Source organism: Coffea arabica, chromosome 4e, assembly GCF_036785885.1.
Source record: "Coffea arabica cultivar ET-39 chromosome 4e, Coffea Arabica ET-39 HiFi, whole genome shotgun sequence".
Taxonomy (NCBI): Eukaryota; Viridiplantae; Streptophyta; class Magnoliopsida; order Gentianales; family Rubiaceae; genus Coffea; species Coffea arabica.
The window spans coordinates 4,130,888-4,150,765 of NC_092317.1; the positions used below are offsets into that span (position 1 = coordinate 4,130,888).

Genomic DNA, 19,878 nt, shown 5'->3' on the forward strand with positions numbered 1-19,878 from the left:
ATTGAATGAATATAGAAGAAGATATGAGGATTATACCACATTTGTGATATCTTATACCTTTTTTTTTTTTTTTTGTCACACTCTTGTTTTCACACGTATGATATGTCACATTGTAGTTCATGTGAATCTGTACACGTCAATAATGTTAAAAATACCAAAATTATTAGAGCAATGGATGTACAACATTAAAATATATATTTCATATACCATACATATCAATTATGTCAAAATTATTTTCCATTCAAAAAAAAAAGAAAGAAAAAAATTGCGTTTGGGGGGCAAAAAAATGACTACCAATCTAAGCCGTCCGTCCCCTGGCCCGAGAGACTGAGAATTGGTTGAGGACGGTTGTTTTGGGGGGTGGGGCCAGGGGAAATGGGACCACCTAAAGGATTAAGGTTTGGTGGTAGACATGATGATGTGTTGACTTATGTAGATGAGACTTTTCCACGTTGGCTTTTACCTACCACAATTAGCTTCGCCGGAGGGGTGTGAGCGGCTGATGACGAAGCGTGAAGAAGGCCTTCGGAGTTCGGCCGGCGGGTGGGATTCAACGTTCATTTAGTCATGGGATAATTTCTTTTAGAAACCTTCCCTGAAATTTCTAATAATTTTACTAGCCTCTCCTAAAGTTTATAAAATTATATAAATCTCCCCTAAAATTAAAATTTTGATAACAAAATTAATCTAATTAGAATGACTTTCATGTTTTTATTGTCTTTTGTTTTCCTAATGTTAACACCTTAACTAGGAAAATCAAGGAAAATGACGTTGGCATAGTACGCGAGTTATTTATAAGGTCACGTCATATTTTGAGGTAGATTGTCTTGAGTGTGTTTGGATTGTAAATTATTTGAAATATTTTTACTGTTACAATTTTTGTGATGTGATGTATGTGAGATAAAAAGGTAATTGAGAAGATAAAAAAGTGTATTGAAAATTGTAATGGTAATGTAAACAAATATATTTGGACAAATAATCTCCTATCCAAATGATAACTTGAATGATGTATTCCAAATGTAATAGCCAAATAAAAAATATGTTCAGATTGGAGTTTTCTTTAAAAAAATTTTTATCTTTTCTATAAACGTATTTTTTAATTATTTTTTTTATTTCACATGTATCATATCGTTATATTATATATATGTATTATAAAAACTTCTAAAAACAGCATTGCTGATAGGTTAGACATTCAGCTATTCATTTTCTAGTAAATTTTGTCGGAAGTGCAAAATTAAAAGATGCATATCCGAAAACACTTGTAAGAAAAAAATTAGAATTAATTGTGATTGTTATTTTTATTGTTTGCCCCCTTGTACCGTTGTATCATGGCACAGCTTCTTTACCCTATTCTCCTGCCCCCCTGTCCCAATCAAGCGCATCAGCCCAAACCATCATATCATTGGTGCCCCCACGAGGATTATTCACCACATCTTCCCCAAACAAACGTCTGACGCATTTGATTATAATAATCTTATTATTGACCGGCTAAGTGATACGAGTCACATTGTTGGAATTATTTTACTAAAAGACTTTAGGCGCATGTATCTCTCTGCATTTTATTTGAATAGAGTGTTATTTGAAATAATAACTGTAGTATTTTTTATGATGTGATTTATGTGAGATAAAATAATAATTAAAAATATAAAAAAATAAATTAAAAAATATATTTATAATGCAAACAAAATATTATATAAAATAATTCAGCAATCAAAACACACTCGTTTTCCTTTGTCTCTCCGGTCGAACAAGGCTAATCTGAATTAGTCCTCATTTATCAATTTTGAGCAATTATAAAACAAGAAAGACAAAAAAATTGTTGAAAAATGTAGCCTCGATAGGAGGAAACAAAGAAGAAAACACAAACATATAATTGAAACTCACGAGCACGTATAATGTTTGAGTAATGACTTGTTCTATTTTTATTGACGAAATAAAACTTAACGACACCCCAATTGTTCCATCGCTATCAATAACCTTAACCACACGAGGAAACATTTTATTGAGAACAGAAATAATAATAAATCTGCAAGAATTACAAATAAATTCTTTCACGCGCCGCTGAACATAAATCTCATTGTAAATCATGATTATGGAACCAATTAATAGCTTCAATATCCTTTGCTGCCCCGGACGGAACATCTTCCATGACTTTTTCTTGGCCTTTAGGATAAAATATTCCAGTTCGATCATCTGGAACCCACCAATTTCCGTCATGATTATTTCCAGCCACACTACTCTTCTTCTTCTTCTTCTTCATTTCCTCCCCATTCAACTTAGCCGTTTCCGGTGGACTGCTTTTTCTGTGGAAGGCTTTCCGCAGCGTTGGTCTAATATTTGCATTTATTAACCAAAGAAAATGGCAGTTAGACACAAGATTCAATTATACACATGGACAACTAGAAAATTTAGAAACGGAGGAAACCAATCATTATTGATTTTTACACATAAACAGCAAATTATTTAAGGTTTTTTTTTTTCTTTCTTCGTTCCTTTTTGTTTTTGGCTGTTTCTCTTCTTTAATTTATTGTACCCAATTTACGATGCCAGTACCATTTAATATTTGGTCGGTTGTAGCTCAATTGCCCATCATATATGTCACAGCACCACATATCAACCTCCAGCATTATTGTAGCTGAATGTCTAATTCTTTTTTCCCCAACATGCATTTTCTTTTTTTCTCTTTATTTATGACCATTGCCCACACACAAGTATAGCCACCACATGGACTGCATGTCTAATTTAAATGCCTGCCAAGGGAGGATGATTCAGGAATGGGAGCCAGAGAGAGCGTGAATCAAAAAGGTCCTACACTCCAAACCAAACACCAAAATGTGGAGTTGCATCCACGAGTCAATATCTACTTTCTTAGAAACATGCTTTTGCCTTTTGGCCAAACTGTTGGCTCAAACTTGGAAACACTTTCAAAGATTTATTAATGATTCAGATTGTATCGTGCTAACTCATCAAGTGACGTCATGCAATTTGAATCATTGAATTTTTAAAAATCGGATCTACCCAAATTTTGGTCGAGACTATTATGTTTCGGAGGTGGTACAACCAATCGATTCTGCGCTAAATGAAAATCCAAAAGGAGGTGGGAAAAAAAATACTCCCTCCGTCCCACTTTGATAGTTTTGATTTTTTTTTCACACAGTTTAAGAAAAAGTAGTTAACTTTGTTGGAACAATCAATGTAGGTAGCTATTTTCCTAAAATACCCTCACATTAATTAGAGCATAACTTTATGGAAACTTGAATTTATGGTAAAAAAAAGAATCAACTCTCATTAAATGAGATAGGTTTATAGTAACAACAACTTACATTGAATAAGGGTATTTTAGAAAAATTAAAATATAATTATATTTTTCAATTGAAAAGTGGACTATAATTTAAGACAGACGAAAAAGGAAAATAGAACTATCAAAGTGGGACGGAGGGAGTAAGAAGAAGGAAAACGATAAGATGTAGAGTTAAAATTAGCTAGTGCTATCAGTGGTTTCGTAAGCATGTCTTGCTCTGAATTTGACCATGATTGTAATAATTCTAGTTGGATTTTCAAGAATGATATTCATATCTTTTGTGAGCTGAGCCATTTGTATTGTTATTTTCTGAAATTTTTATAATATATATATTATAATGATATAATATATGTGAGATAAAAACGTGTTAAAAAAATACGTTTACAAAAAATATAAAAATTCTGAAATTAAAATTTTCCAGTACTACTTGAGATAGAAAATCATAACCCGATTTACTTCGCAGTTTTATCTCTTTTTTAAAACTTAGAGCTAGTTGGAGGACCCTCCCATCTCTGTAAGACTGGGTCCACAATGTCAATGCCCGCCGTTGCATGTGACTTTGATCAATTTTACAAACGGAAAAAAAAAACAAAAAACAAAAAACCCCCGGCCAAAAGCAGTGCACATTTTACCTCCCGAAAGAGTGAAATGTGCGAATTCTTTTCTGCATCGATCCCGAAGATATCCACTTTTTATTAACCTTTGACATTTCACTGTTACAAAATCATATTTCTGTAGTTTTTGACATGAAATTTGGTTCCACCAGTTTTAATTCAATCTTTTATATGCTGGATTCTTTATTTGATTTTTCCTGAATTTGGGTTTGTGCTCAACATGTTACGAGTAATTTTGACCTCTTTAGGTGGCTTCTTATCTTGCATGCGATAATTCTGCAACAGCTAGATAAAGAAGTTGGCAAATCAGCTAATTAATTAGATGCATCCAACTAATGCATAGAGAAAAGGGTTTTTGCTCCTTTTCCGAATTGCAATTGTTCGAACAAGCCGAAATCTAGTCGCATGTCACATAAGGTGAACCGGGTCTCTGCAATTTTTTTTTTTTTTTGGATAAGTAAGAATTTATTAGTACCCAAGAACCAAAATAACGAACAAGATACGTTTCTGGAAAAAAAAAAAAAAAAAGAACAAGATACGTTTCAAATCAACAACTCTAAACGATGATAATCTCACAACAGTTTGAGATACTTTGTGAACCAACTACAAAAGAAGTAACAACAACAAACACTAAAATTTCAAATTAAAATCACATTTTTTGATAATAATCAAACCCCTTTATAGCCATCTATTAGTATTCGTCGTTTTCGAGTTTTTGCAATTTTACTCGAACATGGACAATTTTTAAGTGTACCACCATCTCTACAAACCCAAAAAAGAAATGTGATGGCAACACTTCCAATCAAGTCGGACATCAAATTTTTGTGTTAACCCCTGAACCCAGTATCAGAATGCCTAAATAGAAGTCTGAAAAAAAAAAACTTAAAATGTAGAAAAAGGGCTTACTTGAAATACATGGAGTTCACCGTCTGAGCTCCTCTACTTGCTGAAGTTGCCATTATGTCTGACCTCACTCTCTACACCAAGAGATTGTTCTCTGGCTTGGAATTGTGTCAAGTTCTGGACACCATACCATGCCTTTTTTATACTAGTGAGTGTGGGAAAGTAGGAATTGGATAGGGATAATTTCAGAAACCTCCCCCGAGATTTCTTATAATATCACTCAGTTCCCCTGAGATTTTAAAATCTCACTTACTTCCCTTAGATTGACATTTCTTATAACATTTTAACCCCTTTGGAAGAAATACAAGAAAGATAAAATTTTTGTTTCAATACTACCCTTCTATTATCTTGCTTATGAAATTTATAACAACAATAAAAACAAAATAAGGTTAAATTTTTATAAGGTGTAAATTTCTTGAAGTAAATTATTTATTTTAGTTGTATTTGAACAAAAGCAAAATTTGCACCTTGAAAAATTCACACGTATGAAGAGATTATTTTAGTTTTCAATACAACTTAAACTATGCAATGAATTAAAATATATTTTTCTAAAAAATATCTTGACTTCCTTAATTGTAACTATGCATGAAATTTTATAAGGTGTTAATTATTCTCTAAAATCCTCCTAAGTGGTTGATTTTGATTAGATTTAATTTATTCATATCTCTGCTATTCCACCATGACTCTAATGTAAAGAAATATGGACCATTATTAGCTAGTAATTTACTTTTTAATTTACATTTTTTGCTTTTAAAATTTTATTTTGTTCTGACTTTTTGGTTAAACAGTTGTTAAGAGCAAGGGTAATATTGTCAATTTATGACCTTTTATAGGAATATTTAGTCTTGCCAAGTTGACAAGGGAGGTAAGTGAGATTTTAAAAACTTGAGGGGAGTTGAGTGATATTAAGACAAACCTCAGGGGAGGTTTTTGAAATTATCCCAATTGGATAAGTGACTTTAATTTAAGCTAAGCCTGTTTAGTTTTCCAAGAAGAACGAAGGCTGACGATTGTTTTTCTGCACAGGTCATTGGTTGGTTGCTAGTGCCTAGCAGCTATTTGGATATGGAACCGGACAAGCCGTGGATGTCACGTTAATTCATTGGATAGATATGGCCGCCCCCTTGTCCAGTTCCATGCGTCAAGTAACTTCCTCAATCCTTCATTCATTGCTTGGATTTTTCAATGATCTGAGTTACCACTCATCCTTCCTTGTTTAACAAGTAGGCGATTCCTGTCTAAGGAGAAAGTTTCAAACCAAATTCAGGAATTAGGACTTCTTGCGGTCATATCATATGGTTCCTTTAGTTCTTAGGGCTTAATGCACATTTGATAAGCAAAGTCCAAATGTCACCCGAAGAAGATGCCTGCGGATTGCTTGAGCAATTATAATAAGGTCATGTATAGTTTGCTTTTCCAAGCAGTCAAATGTTTGTTTTTTGTACTACTTTATCTAGTCGTACTGGTAAGTTTTTTTCTTCAAATTTATTCCCATATGCCTTTTTCTAGCAATTTTGAACGTATATTGTTAGAATACCATGGTGCAAGTGTCCAAGAATATTCAGTCTGGGACTGAATCCGAATGATGGAAGGGATAATGAAGGTCCATTCACCCATACCCTCTTATCCTCTCTGGCTCTCTCAAAACTTTGAGTGGGCCTAAAGCAGGTCTCCATATGGGGCGGCTTATCCTCTGAAGTAACGCAATTGAACTTCCATATTTGTTGGATAGACGTGAATGAGAATAAATCCACAAGAACTTAATGACGGCTGCCAAGACACGTCCCAGGGAAGAAAAATAGAGGGAAAGGAAAGGGGGGATGGATGAGATAGGAATGGGATGTGGCTGTTTCTCATTTTCATCCAGAAAATGAAAGGCCCCGGATAGCATTAGCCTATTTATCCTCAACCCCAAAGGGCATTCTTGTGTTGTAATCAATCTGGATAAGCCCCGAAACGGGGGAAAAAGGGGTTCTGCATAGCGATTTCATGTTAACTCTTTGTAAAAGTTGACTAAAGAAAACGAGGGCCTCCAGAGTACCCGAATATAGGCATAGAGTTGGTAAAAGTGCCATACCTTCCCTGTAACATTTTCCTTGATTACTTTCAATTAACTGGAGCAATTTCCCATGTATTGTGCCAGAATGTATGAAACTATAAGTTGATAATCTGATCACTGCATAATGTTGTCATAATTATCAGACCACCAATGGAAGTTTCAAATGATTTCTTCAGTGAAAAATTGCAAGTCACGGTATTCAGCAACTTGAAGCATAATTTGTTCCAAAAACGAGGCTACAGCGCTTCATTAATTATGTAGGATTCACAGTTGTCGTCTTCGCTAGGTGAATCAAAAACTTGCCTCTTCGGTTGATGGTCTCCGCAAATAATATCGCAAGCTATTAGCAAGAACCTGAAATGTAGCACAAAAGCAAAAGATTCAGACATTGTACTGATGGTTGAGCTAAGTTCAGATAGCTTAGTATTGCAAGAGTGTATTGTCATGATAGCCAAATTTACCTGTTGAAGGGGCTTGCTGATGGCATTACCATTGTAACTGACATGAAACGTAGCCTTAGCCAACAAGCCCTGGATGTCAAAATCAAAATCTTAAAGTGTTGCGATGTTGTTTTCATTATCAAACAGGCACATGATAAAACTATGCTAAGTTGTAAGCAGTCTTTACCTCTGTGTCAAATTCTCCTGATTCCACAGCAATGTTTATGTCAGTAATAATCTTTACAAGATCCACAAGTAATCCAGGGCGGTCTGCTGTTTCAACTTGCAATAAACTGCAATGAAGCAACCATATTATGTTATGCCTGCCTGCCATTTGACCTGAAGTATTGCATGCTGACATGCATCAACTGCAGGCTGTTCCGCTTAGGCCTTGAAAGCCATTGGATTCAGTCCTGAACTCGTGCTCTTGTAATGATGCATACAGAACAAATTCAAACATGCCGTACCTTCGCTCTGGACTATCATCATAGACACGGATATGAGTTGCTATGTCAACATCAACCTGAAAAGTTCAACATAACAATTTGACTTGAGCAAATATAAGACCACAAAAATTTGCAACCACGAAGTCTCTAAATACTTGGTCAGTGGTTATATATATATATATATCAGGCTAGCAAAGCAATTTCACCATAATTATCAATTGACAATATGCATTTTTTAGTGCCATCCACTAAGAGTTAAAAACCAGTTAGATAGCTTATTTCCAGGAATTATGATATCTAGCTGGCCCAGCATTCATTCGAACTTTCAACTAATGAACATCAGGGGTCTAATGGGTGATAGTTTCGAGGATAGATAACATCTGAATTCTGCATGTTCATTCAGAGAGGCTATGAAGGACAGGTTCATACTTGTGGACGACAAGAGACAAATGAAATTTGCAAAATAGAGATTAAAATACCGGCTGACTTGGCTGCACAACACCAAAGGCTGCCCCCATGGCTAACTGTGAGCTTGACTCCTAAGGTCATAATTAAAATGTTTAAAAGGTTAGAAACAAGTGCTCTAAAAGATAATCTTAATGACCGTGAGCATAATTGAAGAACTACCGGATGATACTCAAGCAAATTGTTGATTATTGTTAAACGAATGGTCTCAAGCAACTCAGGATCCTCAACCTTTCTACCTGTAGAACTGCAAACAAGCCCAACCAATAAGTACTTAAAGCCAAACGTACAATGCCAGTTCCATAAACTGATCCTACTGATCAATATTTTGAAAGAAAATGCAGTCTAAGCAAACATGCTATTACATAGTGCATCATATACATGAAATGAAGATTATAAGAGCATGGTTCATGATGTGAAGAAAAGGCACATAAGGAAAATATACATAAACATTAACTTACACTTTTGTGATGGCAAACTTGTTATGTTTCCCAGATGAATCAAGATAGACATTTGCCTTGACAACATTGAGCCCGAGATTTTTAAGCGCATTCATCTGAAATGCAATTGTTAACAGTCAATAGACATACAAAAAGCAAATGAAACCTTACAATCTATTGATCACCACAAAATCAGAATGCGAGTGAGGGGCATCAACAACCAAATTAGTAGGAAAGACAGCAGCAGCATACTGTGTCAATAAGAGCCCCAAGGCGATCCCCAAATGTGATCTCCACCAAAGTTGCATTGGGGTCAGAATCCTGATCTATTATAACTTTGGGAATTGGAACTTCCTCAGTTTCTTGCGGGCTTTCGCCCTGCTTTTTGGAAAAACCAAACAAACGATAAATATATCAAAATGGAAAGAAATTGGTGATTCAATCAGCTTTATAAGCAACTGGGTTAACCAACAGTGACTACCTACCACCACAGCTGCAGCTGGGGACGCTTGCAAAAGAAGCCTCGCTTCTGAAGATGGAAATCTGGCATCAAATCACCACCAAATTTGGTGAAAAAAGGAAAGGAAAAAAAAACAAGCCAATAAGAAACAATTAACTGCTAACGCCGAAAAAGACAAAGTTTTGATGCAAAAGACATTAACAGTTCAATCATTAATGTATTTTGTACCATCTAGCAAGAAAACACCCAAGCGGAGCCGTTACCAATAAATCAGCTTAGTCCAACAGGATATTGGCATGACAAGAACTTTTGTGGGAGGGGGTTTTAACTTGAGGAATAAGATAAGCAGCATTTTAACGCCATGTGCAATTCTAAAAATGCAACAGAGACAGAGTCATAAAGCTAATCACGGTAGTTTCCAGATAATGCAACCAGTTGACAGAAGAGCTTCAATATGCTAAAGTTTAGTTGCAAGTTAAGAAAATATTAGTCAAATTAAAATCTGGTCCAACAGCAGCAATCAGATAAAAATTACAGATAAACAAAACTTAAAACGATGAATAAAGTGTAGGGTTAGACAATTACACTAATGAGTTAGCCTTAATACAAGATAAATCCAGTTAGCTCAGAAACAATTAAAGAATCCCAAATGTGAGCAAAGACCTTTTCTTGGAAAAATTACAGAATCCCTGAACTGGATCCGAACCAAAAGGGCAAGTAAAGAGGGAAGCTTTAGCAATGGGGTGCTTGTCAATTGCCTTTAGATTAGTATAAAGCCCAGGAGTTGTCCCAGAAGAAGCCATTGCCACAGCCATTTGAGCAGCAAAGGGCGAAAAACAGTATAGAGAAGTGTTAGACTTAGCAAAAAGGGAAAGAGCTTTTAGTAAAGTGAAAAAGGTTCCGTCTTTGCTTTATCTGGGATTATGGGATTCTTGAATTTGTACCACTAGTACTTGAAAAAGGAGTAGTAGAAGGAGAAGAACATGACGAGACGATGATGATGCAAATGAAGAGGTGGGAATTGAAAGATGTATCGTGGGGACTAAAATGTAACCATTTGGCTGAAAGGGAAACAGTAGTTGTCGCGCTTGTTCTAGGACTATCCGCCATTCTCATGATTTATCTGTCTATCTGCCCATGTTGTCTTTATGAGGGAGTGCCCATAATAACATTCAATTTTTTTCTCCAAAATACTTAAACATCAGTACTAATGATCTTTTTCTTTTTGTCTGTCTTCATGTCTGAGCCTCAATAATCTAACTCGCCTTTCCTTTCTTATTTATGACTTTTGCAAAGGTTGATGATCCTTTTAGTTAAATTTATCTTATATTCCGATTCCCTTAACGGCACTTCTGCTTTTGTTCATTTTGTCTTTCTATTTTCTATCCTCTACCATCAACTTGAGAGTTTTTTTTTTTTTTTTCGAAGGACATCAACTTGAGAGTTGGGCAGTAATAGGGACCCAAATGCCTAAAATGTCGTGGTCTTATTTGGGGTCCAATTGTCCCCCACCCCTACTTATGTAGGCGTTATTCTTTAAAGCACGTATGTATTTCTATAGTGATTTATTATTTGCATCCGGGATGCAGAGTGAGTTTTTTCATTTCTGTTATCTCTCACCTCGTGTGAAGGTGACAAAGCACGTGCACAAATATCACCTAGTCTTTCAATTGGGCGGTAGATAATTAGTAACGTAACTTCTGGCCTATGGGTGCCATCCAGCTCAAGTAGCGCTCGAGTTTTGATCACTGCCAATGCTATTGTTTGACTTCGAATAAGTTCGTGACGTTAAGCTTGGACTCGGCTCAACGCACTGGAAAATAATGTCGAATTCAAATCGCATGATATCAAGTAAACTGTAAACCTTGTCGAGTTTGAGTTTTGAACGTTGTTTCATGTAAATTTATTAAAATATAAATTCATAATAGTCATTCCATAATTACAATATATAATATAAAAATAATACAAATACTTAATTAAGCTCATCGAACATTCGAGTAATACTCAGATTTGACTCACGTACGAAGCTAGTGGCTCGAATTCGGTCAAATCAAGTTCGATCCGAGTGCTTGACCAAGCTCACGAGTGGCTTGGCTCACCCAGACCTCTATTCGGCCTGTTTGGCACTTAAGTTTTTTACCCTGTTTTTAATGGACAAAAATTTTTAAAAACTTTGTCTATAATAATTTGAAAAAAAATCTCAAAATTTTAATATACACACCCTAAAATATTCAAAAACAAATAAGTTTTTCTTTTTTTTTTTCCCTTCTTTTGTTTCTCCCTCTACCTCATCCTACCATCGCTAGCTAGTGGCGTCAGCATTATCCTTTTTTTCTTTCCTCCTCTTCTTTCTTTTCACTCTTCTCACCTCCTCCCCCTTTGGTTGCACAACGGGTCACGCGACCAAAGGGGACAGAGGGAAGAGAGAGGGTGAGGGGGAAGGAGGAGAAAAGAGGGAGAGAAGGAGAAAGAAGGGAGGAAGGAAAAAAAAAAGAAAGAAAGAGGGATGCAGAGTGACAGTGATTGTCGCGGTAGGGAGGGAGGGAGGAGAAAAAAAGAAGAAAGGAAAAAGAACAGGAGAAGGAAAGGAAAGAGGGCAATTTTTTTTTTCCAAATCCTTAAACAAAACAAAAGTTTTTCTACAATTTCTATAATAACTTACAATAAAATTTTATATAAACACTCAAAAAAATCACCATTCAAATAGACCCTTCATTTGGATTAGAGCGCTTTTAGAAGTGTTTATAGAAAATTGTACAATGGCGATGTGATATATTTGACAAAAAAATTCATTAAAAATGTATTAAAGAAAATATTTCAAAATTAATTTCTAAAAAATTTATAGTCACAAACGGTACCTAAGTTTTCTTTGAAAAAGGAAAAAAGAAATGCTATCTTGTAAGATTGTGGGCGGAATGAAATCATAATGTTAAAGTGCACACGGAGAGTGAACGGTCATTAATCACTTAATCGTGCTAGCTCTTATCTTCGTGTTAATGAATGCTATTATCAGGGAAGGGCCTAAGTGAAATAATTATACAAAGACAGTAAATGACATTATTGTGAAAACTTTGTGATGATATTTCTCTGTCTAAGTTTTACTATTACAAGTGCAGATTACGAGTTTGTTGTCGCTCCTACCTTTTCCCTCCCATCCCTTCTTATAATTTAGGAGGACGTAATTGTGAAACCCATCCATTTACTTTTCTTTTTTCCTTGTATTTGATGCTGTCTTTGTTTCTTAACCTTTCACTCATTGTATTTACCATCGTGTCTGTCTAGATACATTAATATCGTGTCAGCTCATAGTGTCTAAATTCGTTGCATCTCAATTAATGTATTGTAAACCTTTATAGTACCATTACAATTTAGTCATAATTCCATTTACCAGGGTTGATACTAAACCACTAATTCGCGGAGTTAGTGGTCAGAGAGTTTGAACTCCCATCTAATAGATCAGGGTTTAAATCTTGATTGGCAGGAATAAAGTTTGGTTGTTTTATCATAATGCAAAAACACAAGATTTGGTGTGCTAGGTATTTACATCATGACTTTGCTTTTACTCTAGGTATTTTTCATTTCATGGTGCTATAGAGATCTCGGCATGTTTTGGATGTTCTCAGCTGAATTGTGACTTTAAGCATGCTTAAATTTCCTTCTTGCACTGTCTTTGGTTGCCAAGGGAAAAGGAATGAATTAGTTTCAAAATACTCATATTGACGTGTAATTAGCTGTTTTGTATGATCTTTTGCAACTAATTGACCAAAAAATGGATATCCCGGAGTTTAGGCTTATTAAAGTTTACAAATTAAGTCACTGACACCTCTAATGCATTTCGGCGTCTTTTATATCCAACGGACAGCCCTATCATGTATCCACACACATATATATGTATGTATGTATGTATGTATGTATGTGTACAGATATATACGTATATGTATATGTATGTATGTATGTATGTATGTATATGTATGTATGTATGTATCTACACACGCGCACACACACATATATTTCAGAGACATATTATCTAGTCAGAGCTTGCAAAGGCACTGTCTTGCCTCAGTATTCTCTTAGAAAGAGTTATTCTGTGGATATATTTGTTCTTGGATTGGACATAGCATTTGCTTGAAATAAAATACCACTTTTGCTGCTGATTGTCAAATTAGGATGCCATTTAATTATCTTTTGACTGACCTTGAAACCTTCGTGGTGTGAAAAAGAACTTGCTAATGTTCTGCACTTTAAAAGCTAGAAGCCTCCTGTCATACAAAGGAAATCTTATTATATCAGAAGTGTAAATGGGTAATTGGTGAGCAACTAGTCTAACCATGTAGTGCAAGCCATTGGCACTAAAATTTTCAATATTAGTATGTATTAGCAAGCTTCTATCTGATGGCATGAAACCACTAATGGCTGAATTGCTCTTTTGTTTGATTGCAATGAAACTTTCTGATTTACTCTCATCCATTACCTTGATGAGAGAAAATAAGATATCATATCCCTCAAACTTTGATAGCATTTAGACTATTCTACTCTTGACCATATAACTATTGCGTAGTTACAGTTCATCACTTATCATGTTCCAAGTGAGGTTGATTTATAAGTGTTCTGTCTTTTTAGTTTTCTGCTAGTTTAGTACTTATAGCTGCACTTTTAGGTTATTGTAGCTGAAGATTCAGTTACGATTATCCATCATTTGTGTTCTCCTACTTAATCTTAATCTTTATGTTGTCATCAAAACTCTGAAGTCACGTATACATCAGGTATAGAGGGCTAAGCAATAATATGTGTTTGAGTCTTGTGCATGCGGTGCTTCCTGAAGAAGTAGATGACTGAAAATGGTTGTTGTATGCCCATACTTCTATGAAGTAGAGTGTTGCTTTTCCATAGTGTTAACTTTAATCCTTGTCCTGCTTTTGATGCTATCTGAATGTTGTAATCTTGCCCCGGTTCTGATTGCTCAGCATTCTTTGCCCATATGACAACAATTTCTTATTTTTGAAGATAATCGGTAAGGGAGTAATCCTGCCCTTAATCATAAAGGCCTCTGTGGAATTGCAGCTCTTAGATTATTCAAATAATACTGCTTTTCAGAAAATGTGAATCTACCAACAAATTTAACTTTATTTGTTTGCATTGCTAGTTCCATTACTTCACTTTTCGTGCATGTCCAGGAAACTAACGAAATCTTCCTGCTTTTAGGTTGACATGAGAGCTCGAATACGAGGCAATAAGGGCTACTAATTGGAAGAGTATTCTCACACGTCCTGTCTGATTTAACCGGGCGATGATTCACTTGCTTAGCTTGGTGCATGGTACTTGATGAGTGAATTAAAACAACAGGCTAAATACTTTCTTCTGAGACTAAAAATAGGACTTCTGGGAACCCTTTCAAGAGAGCTAAACATAAGATAGTATGTGTATTAAACTTTGATGTTTGGTGTTGATTGAACTATGCTGGGGACAGATAGTTGGTTTCCGTTATGTTTGAATTGCTTGGAGGCAACTATAATCTTATTTCTTTTTGTTCACTGGTTGTAGTAAAGGACCATAAGCTTCTTTATTCTGCTGCCTCTGCGCGTATGCTGCGATCTTCTTCTCCACCATTTTCAGTGGCAGACTGATAGGTTATTGGATAAATTACTTGTAGGAACCTGGATTAGATTAGATGCATGATGAACTTTCATCTGTTCAGGATTTCAATTTCCTTATTCTGATCGCTCTAATACATAATGATGCTTGCAAAAGATCATTATAGTACAACATTGTGATTTTAACAGTTGAAGGTGGATGCTTAAATATGAATTGAATTACTCCCCTGACGCATCTTCTTCCTGATTTAAACTGTCAGCTTTTTATTGTGAAGTGGAAGAAAAAACCATTTTCTCATGCCCGATGGTATCTGTGTTCCACAAAAAGCTTTTCACGCTCCAACTGAGAGAGTTTCTGAGACAATCCCTCGTGTTAAACTCATAGAAGTGTCAGATTTTTTTATTTTATGAGGCTGTAGATCGAGCATATACAAGATTGTTTTTTTTTTTTTTTTGGCTATTTAGGAAGGCAAAAAAAAAGAAGGGGGACTGTAATTAATCACCAAATCAATTTTTGTTTGCGAAAAAATTTGGAAAAATAATTTGAAAAATGGAAACATATGAAGTACACACAAGTTTTTTTTTTTCCCCTTTCTTTTCTTTCTTTTTTGCTACTGAGGAAGGCAACCAAAAAAGGGACTGTACTTAACCACCAAATAAATTCTTTTGGGAAAAATTTGAAAAATGGGCACCAAATTAAGTAAAAGTGTGAGTCCTCTTTCATGAATATCCTTTCTTTTCATTACCCTTTTTTCCCCCAAAATTTCCCCAAAAAATTTTTTTTTTGGTTGCAAAGGGGCAAAGACGTGAAATCAAGATAAAATAGAGACGACAGGGATGTCTAATCCCACTGACTGGCACTGGCTCCTTTTTTTGATGCTCGACGTATATTTAGTCAAATCCTCGTACTCCCGCGAACGACCATAAACCATCGTTCCCATGGCGCAGCCGGCAGTAACGGCACCCATGCTTCCGCCTATCAAGGCTGAACACGATCCCAATCCACCACCTCCGCAACCAGAAACTACCACCCCTATCAACCAAGAACCACAACCCACCACCACCACCACTTCCCCCCCATCTCGACCACCACAAACCCCGTCATCTCCTCCGTTTGTCCCATCTTTTCTCAATTCAATAACCTACCTCCGCGACCTGTCCGCCGCCCTTGAAACCTTCCACAGTTGCTATTACGACCTCCAAGCTCACCTCGATTCCATTAATTCCGCTCTTGATTCCCAATTATCTCTCCAAAAATCCAATCTTTCCTCCCCACCCCGTGAAATTTTACCCATTATTCCCCTCCCTCCGCCCACCTCCACCCGACCGCCATCAAACCCTTCTCCAGTAAAAGAAAAAGAAAAAGGAAAAGGGAAATCATGTCAATCAGAGCTGGAAAGCCTTTGTACATTAATGTCTAGCAGGGGGCTTCGGAAATACATGGTAACTAATATTGGAGAACCGGATAAACTCCGAGAAGAAGTTCCAAAAGCATTGGAACTCTCGCCTAATCCGGCAAAATTGGTTCTTGAATGCTCTGGGAGATTTTTTTTGCAAGGGAGTAAAGCTTATACTAAAGATTCCCCCATGATTCCGGCGAGGGAGGCTTCTGTTTTAGTGTTAGAGTGTTTTTTGCTGATGGAAAATGAGGGTGGCGATGATAGAGTGATTAAGATTGAGAAGGCGATTAAAGAAGAGGCCGCTGAGGCTGCTATGGCTTGGCGAAAGAGATTGATTAATGAAGGAGGTTTGGCTAAGGCTAGTGAGATCGATGCCAGAGGATTGTTGTTTTTTCTTGGGTGTTTTGGGATACCTGCGGGGTTTAGAAATGACGATTTCAGGGATTTGGTTCGAGCCGGTAATGTAAAGGAGATTGCAGGTGTTTTGAAGAGATCAAGTGTTCTTGTCACCAAGTTTTCAGGTCTCATTTTTTGCGCTTAAAAAGATATTAAGAAACTTTAATTTACATTTTGTTTCGTAGTAGATATTTAGATGCTGTTTTAAGCTGTTGATTTATATGCTTTTGATGGATGCTTATAGTTTGTTTTTGCTTGTGTACTGTATGCTAACTATGTACTTCATTTAACTATTAAAATCCTAATTCCTAATGTTGTGGTTAAGCGTATTACAGGAACATCAGGTGCAGCAATTCGTCGTGCCTTAGTGTAGTGTCTTTAATAAAAACCTAACATTTGAACATATTAGGATGATTAGCTAGGTCTTTAGAGAAGCAGGAACAGTTCACACAAGTGTTTTGGTTTGTCAGTACCTTGTTGTTGAACTTATTAGACTCTCTAATATGAGAGCCACAAGTGAAACTATTGGCAAAATACTTGTAACTGATAGATGTCATTGTCATGGTAAATGCTTTTTTTTTTTTTTTTAAATTGACTGGAAAAGATGTTCAGACCAATGTGTACAGGACTATGAACCCATTATTGACTACAAAGGCTGGCTCAAGTAAAATGTTAAGCACTTTCGACTATGGTAGCTTAGACTGCCAAACTTTATTTGGTCCATATAAATGGTTTACAGTTATAGTTAAGACTCTTTAGTGTGTTTGTTTAATTAATCATCTTTACACTCTGGCATCTTGAATTTGCAAGAGCAGCTAAACTGGATATGCTGTTCTAGAGAATTTTTCAAGTAGCCTTGTGGGCCAAATAGCTGGTTTCCTCTTTTGAGCAGCAGATGATGCATTTTGCAACTTTTTTAAAGTTTTTAATTTGCTTTTTTTCCATGTTTGCCCACATATAATTTACCAGTTCCATGCATGTTTGTCCTTTTAGTAAATAGTTCTCTAGTTAGATGGCACCTGATTTTCTTTTGTTGTGATGGGTGATTTAAGTGGCTCCACTGACTGTAAACTAGATCTTCCTATAAAAGTTTATTGAACTATTGAACCGTGTGTTTAAGGTTTATCTTGTTTGATAGTATGTACTTGAAATGCACACTTTGCAGCTGCAATGCTTTGAGCAGCTTTCAAGACATGTTACTTTCTGATTACATCCATTTCTTGCCTTCTTTGCATTAGCTTGTTCTTTTTTTTTTTTTTTTTGCAACTTGAACTATTTGCCCATATTTAGTTACCTCTACTCTTCTTTTCTTATTTTTCTTTGTAAAAGTAATTGCATGCTTAGAATGTACCTAGGTGAGTTTGCTGTACTAAAGGTAGTTTGTATTCATAGCACTTGTTGTTTTATATGTGGTCTCTGGCCAAGCAATCTGTTTTGTCTGTTTCAGACATAATAGGTTGGATGGTGAAGAATAAAATGGCTGTTGATGCTGTTGATGTTGCTTGTACTTTTGGCTTTGAGGATAAGTTCAATCCTCAAACAATTTTGACTTCATTTTTGCGAGAGTCTAAAGAAACCTCCAAGAAAACGAAAAGTTCAACACAGGGTTCATTGGCTGCATTGGTAGGTTCAGTTTGAGCTCAGAATTGTTTGCGTCCTTTTTGTCTTGTTTTTCATCTGATTGCAAGTTGCCTGTTTTTGCAGAATGAGGCAAAGAAGAAGCAATTGTCTGCTTTGACATCTGTTGTCAAGTGTTTGGAGAGTCATAAAATTGATCCCTCAAAGCTTCTACCAGGATGGCAAATCAATGAGAAAATCAAGAGCTTGGAGAAAGATATTGCTGATTCTGACAAGCATATAAGGGAGAAGGCAGTTCCAAAACGAAAAGCAGATCAAACTGATTCTTCAAATTTGAAGAGCCAAGAAGTCAAACGGTCACGTTACACTGGTCAAGGACCACAGCAGCAGAAAGTACATATTCATATTGATAGCGAGAGGAACATTCTGGATGGAGTCCATGGACACATAAACAGATCTTATGCTTTACCATCTGCATTGCATGGAGCTGGTGCAAGGTTGTTACCAGAGGGCATTGCTTGCTCTGTTGTAGGAATTGGTGGTGATGTCCTTGGAGCTGGAATAGGTGGTGGTATATCGGGAAGTGCCCATAGTGTTGTGCGAACTGGTTCTTATGCTGGAGTCCACAGTGGAGCACTAGTAGATGCAGCAGGACATATAATACATTATGATGGTCACCCATATGGATTGCGGGGTGATACAGCCGTGAGTGAACGGCTGGCAGCTCCTGCTTATGCTGCACAACCTCCATCTTATGGGCTTGCTGGCTTGTATAAGGGGACATCACCATCCTTGGACAACTTTCCAGGGTTGCCTTCTAATTCGACGGTAGCACATAGGAGCTCTGCCTCTGATCTCTATCAGTTTGCTGATTCTATTGTTGAAAGCGAATCATATCACAGTGGTGGTTCGCGCGCGGCTGGTGCAATTCCTCCTGTTGTGCCTGCTCACCATTCATCCTACTTGTATTGAATTTTTGGAATTAGTCCGCTCGTCGTAGCCTGATAAGTTTTTGTCTAGGCTTTTTTAGTTAGCATACATAGTGAAAATGAAGGAACAAATGAGGGTTAACTGATTTGATATCGAAAGCTCCACTCTCCAGCAAATTGCTGAATATTTAAATATCATCTGCGTCTATTCCTTCTTATGGAGTTAAATGGAAGGCTTTCACCCTCTGGTGTTAATTGTGCAGGCAAGAAAAGGGTGAAGTTGAAGGCTTTGATCCTCTTGTGTTAATGATCCTTTGGTCAAGGTTTAATGCTTCTTGTGGAAACGGCTTATGATCAAACTATACAGGAGTAAATGATTCATTCAAAGACGATGCCTATATAATGACTTTTCAGTTGCCTTCAAAATCATCTGCTTCTGTTTCTATCATAAGAAAAACAACTTTATGCATCATGATAGACTATAGCAAATAGTTTGCATTCACCGTATATATTTGGATTTGGATGGTGTATTGTTTAAAATATTATTTTTAATAATTATTATAGCACTTTTTTGCGAATTCTTTGGATAGTGTATTATTTAATTTTTTTTGTGATTAATTTACGTGAAATAAATAGAATTTATTGAAAAATGTGTTGTTGATATAAGCACAAAAATTATTTCAAATAATGACATATTTAAAGACTGTCACGTGATTTAAAAGTTTGTTATTACCAGAAAGAGAAAAGAAAAAAAGACACGAAAAATTCTTATTATTAAGTATTCATCCTGTTTACAACCAGAAAGCAAAAAAGTTTTCAAGAAAAACAAAAAGAAATTAACAAAAAGAAAAGCCGG

The 19,878-nt window shown here is 36.0% G+C and overlaps 2 protein-coding genes and 1 long non-coding RNA gene across 6 annotated transcripts; 1 reads left to right on the forward strand and 2 right to left on the reverse strand.

The window, feature by feature from the left end:
- Positions 1-2,230: 2,230 nt before the first annotated feature.
- LOC140005926 (uncharacterized) lies at positions 2,231-5,117 on the reverse strand. Its single transcript, XR_011813460.1, has 2 exons — positions 4,822-5,117; positions 2,231-4,345 (listed from the first exon to the last, which is right to left on the reverse strand). It is a non-coding gene; the product is annotated as an uncharacterized lncRNA (long non-coding RNA).
- Positions 5,118-6,896: 1,779 nt separating this feature from the next.
- On the reverse strand, positions 6,897-10,267 carry LOC113742866 (ACT domain-containing protein ACR11). Of its 4 annotated transcripts, none has more exons than XM_027270876.2 (10): positions 9,792-10,218; positions 9,154-9,211; positions 8,921-9,046; positions 8,690-8,784; positions 8,391-8,475; positions 8,243-8,302; positions 7,785-7,840; positions 7,505-7,610; positions 7,339-7,407; positions 6,897-7,231 (listed from the first exon to the last, which is right to left on the reverse strand). In XM_027270876.2, exons 1-10 carry the CDS (start codon positions 9,941-9,943, stop codon positions 7,169-7,171), a joined length of 870 nt encoding a protein of 289 aa, XP_027126677.1. In that variant the 5' UTR covers positions 9,944-10,218; the 3' UTR covers positions 6,897-7,168. The 4 variants fall into 4 exon arrangements, with proteins under 4 accessions (XP_027126677.1, XP_027126676.1, XP_071903359.1 ...); XM_027270875.2 differs by having other exon boundaries at positions 8,921-9,049; positions 9,792-10,085; XM_072047258.1 differs by lacking the exon at positions 8,243-8,302 and having other exon boundaries at positions 9,792-10,267.
- A 5,259-nt stretch (positions 10,268-15,526) lies between these two features.
- Positions 15,527-19,250, forward strand: LOC140005927 (protein FRIGIDA-like). The gene is made up of 3 exons (XM_072047257.1): positions 15,527-16,640; positions 17,963-18,138; positions 18,220-19,250. Exons 1-3 carry the CDS (start codon positions 15,659-15,661, stop codon positions 19,063-19,065), a joined length of 2,004 nt encoding a protein of 667 aa, XP_071903358.1. The 5' UTR covers positions 15,527-15,658; the 3' UTR covers positions 19,066-19,250.
- Positions 19,251-19,878: the final 628 nt, after the last annotated feature.

What these genes read in the sequence shown, in the direction of transcription:
- LOC113742866 (XM_027270875.2), bottom strand. Translation starts at nt 9,943, where the DNA reads ATGGCTGTGGCAATGGCTTCTTCTGGGACAACTCCTGGGCTTTATACT. An exon ending in TTGTGCAGCCAAGTCAGCCG is followed by an intron (nt 7,841 to 8,242) that starts GTATTTTAATCT and finishes TGAACTTTTCAG; the next exon opens with GTTGATGTTGACATAGCAAC. An exon ending in GATGATAGTCCAGAGCGAAG is followed by an intron (nt 7,611 to 7,784) that starts GTACGGCATGTT and finishes GCTTCATTGCAG; the next exon opens with TTTATTGCAAGTTGAAACAG.
- LOC140005927 (XM_072047257.1), top strand. Translation starts at nt 15,659, where the DNA reads ATGGCGCAGCCGGCAGTAACGGCACCCATGCTTCCGCCTATCAAGGCT. An exon ending in TCTTGTCACCAAGTTTTCAG is followed by an intron (nt 16,641 to 17,962) that starts GTCTCATTTTTT and finishes TGTCTGTTTCAG; the next exon opens with ACATAATAGGTTGGATGGTG. An exon ending in AGGGTTCATTGGCTGCATTG is followed by an intron (nt 18,139 to 18,219) that starts GTAGGTTCAGTT and finishes CTGTTTTTGCAG; the next exon opens with AATGAGGCAAAGAAGAAGCA.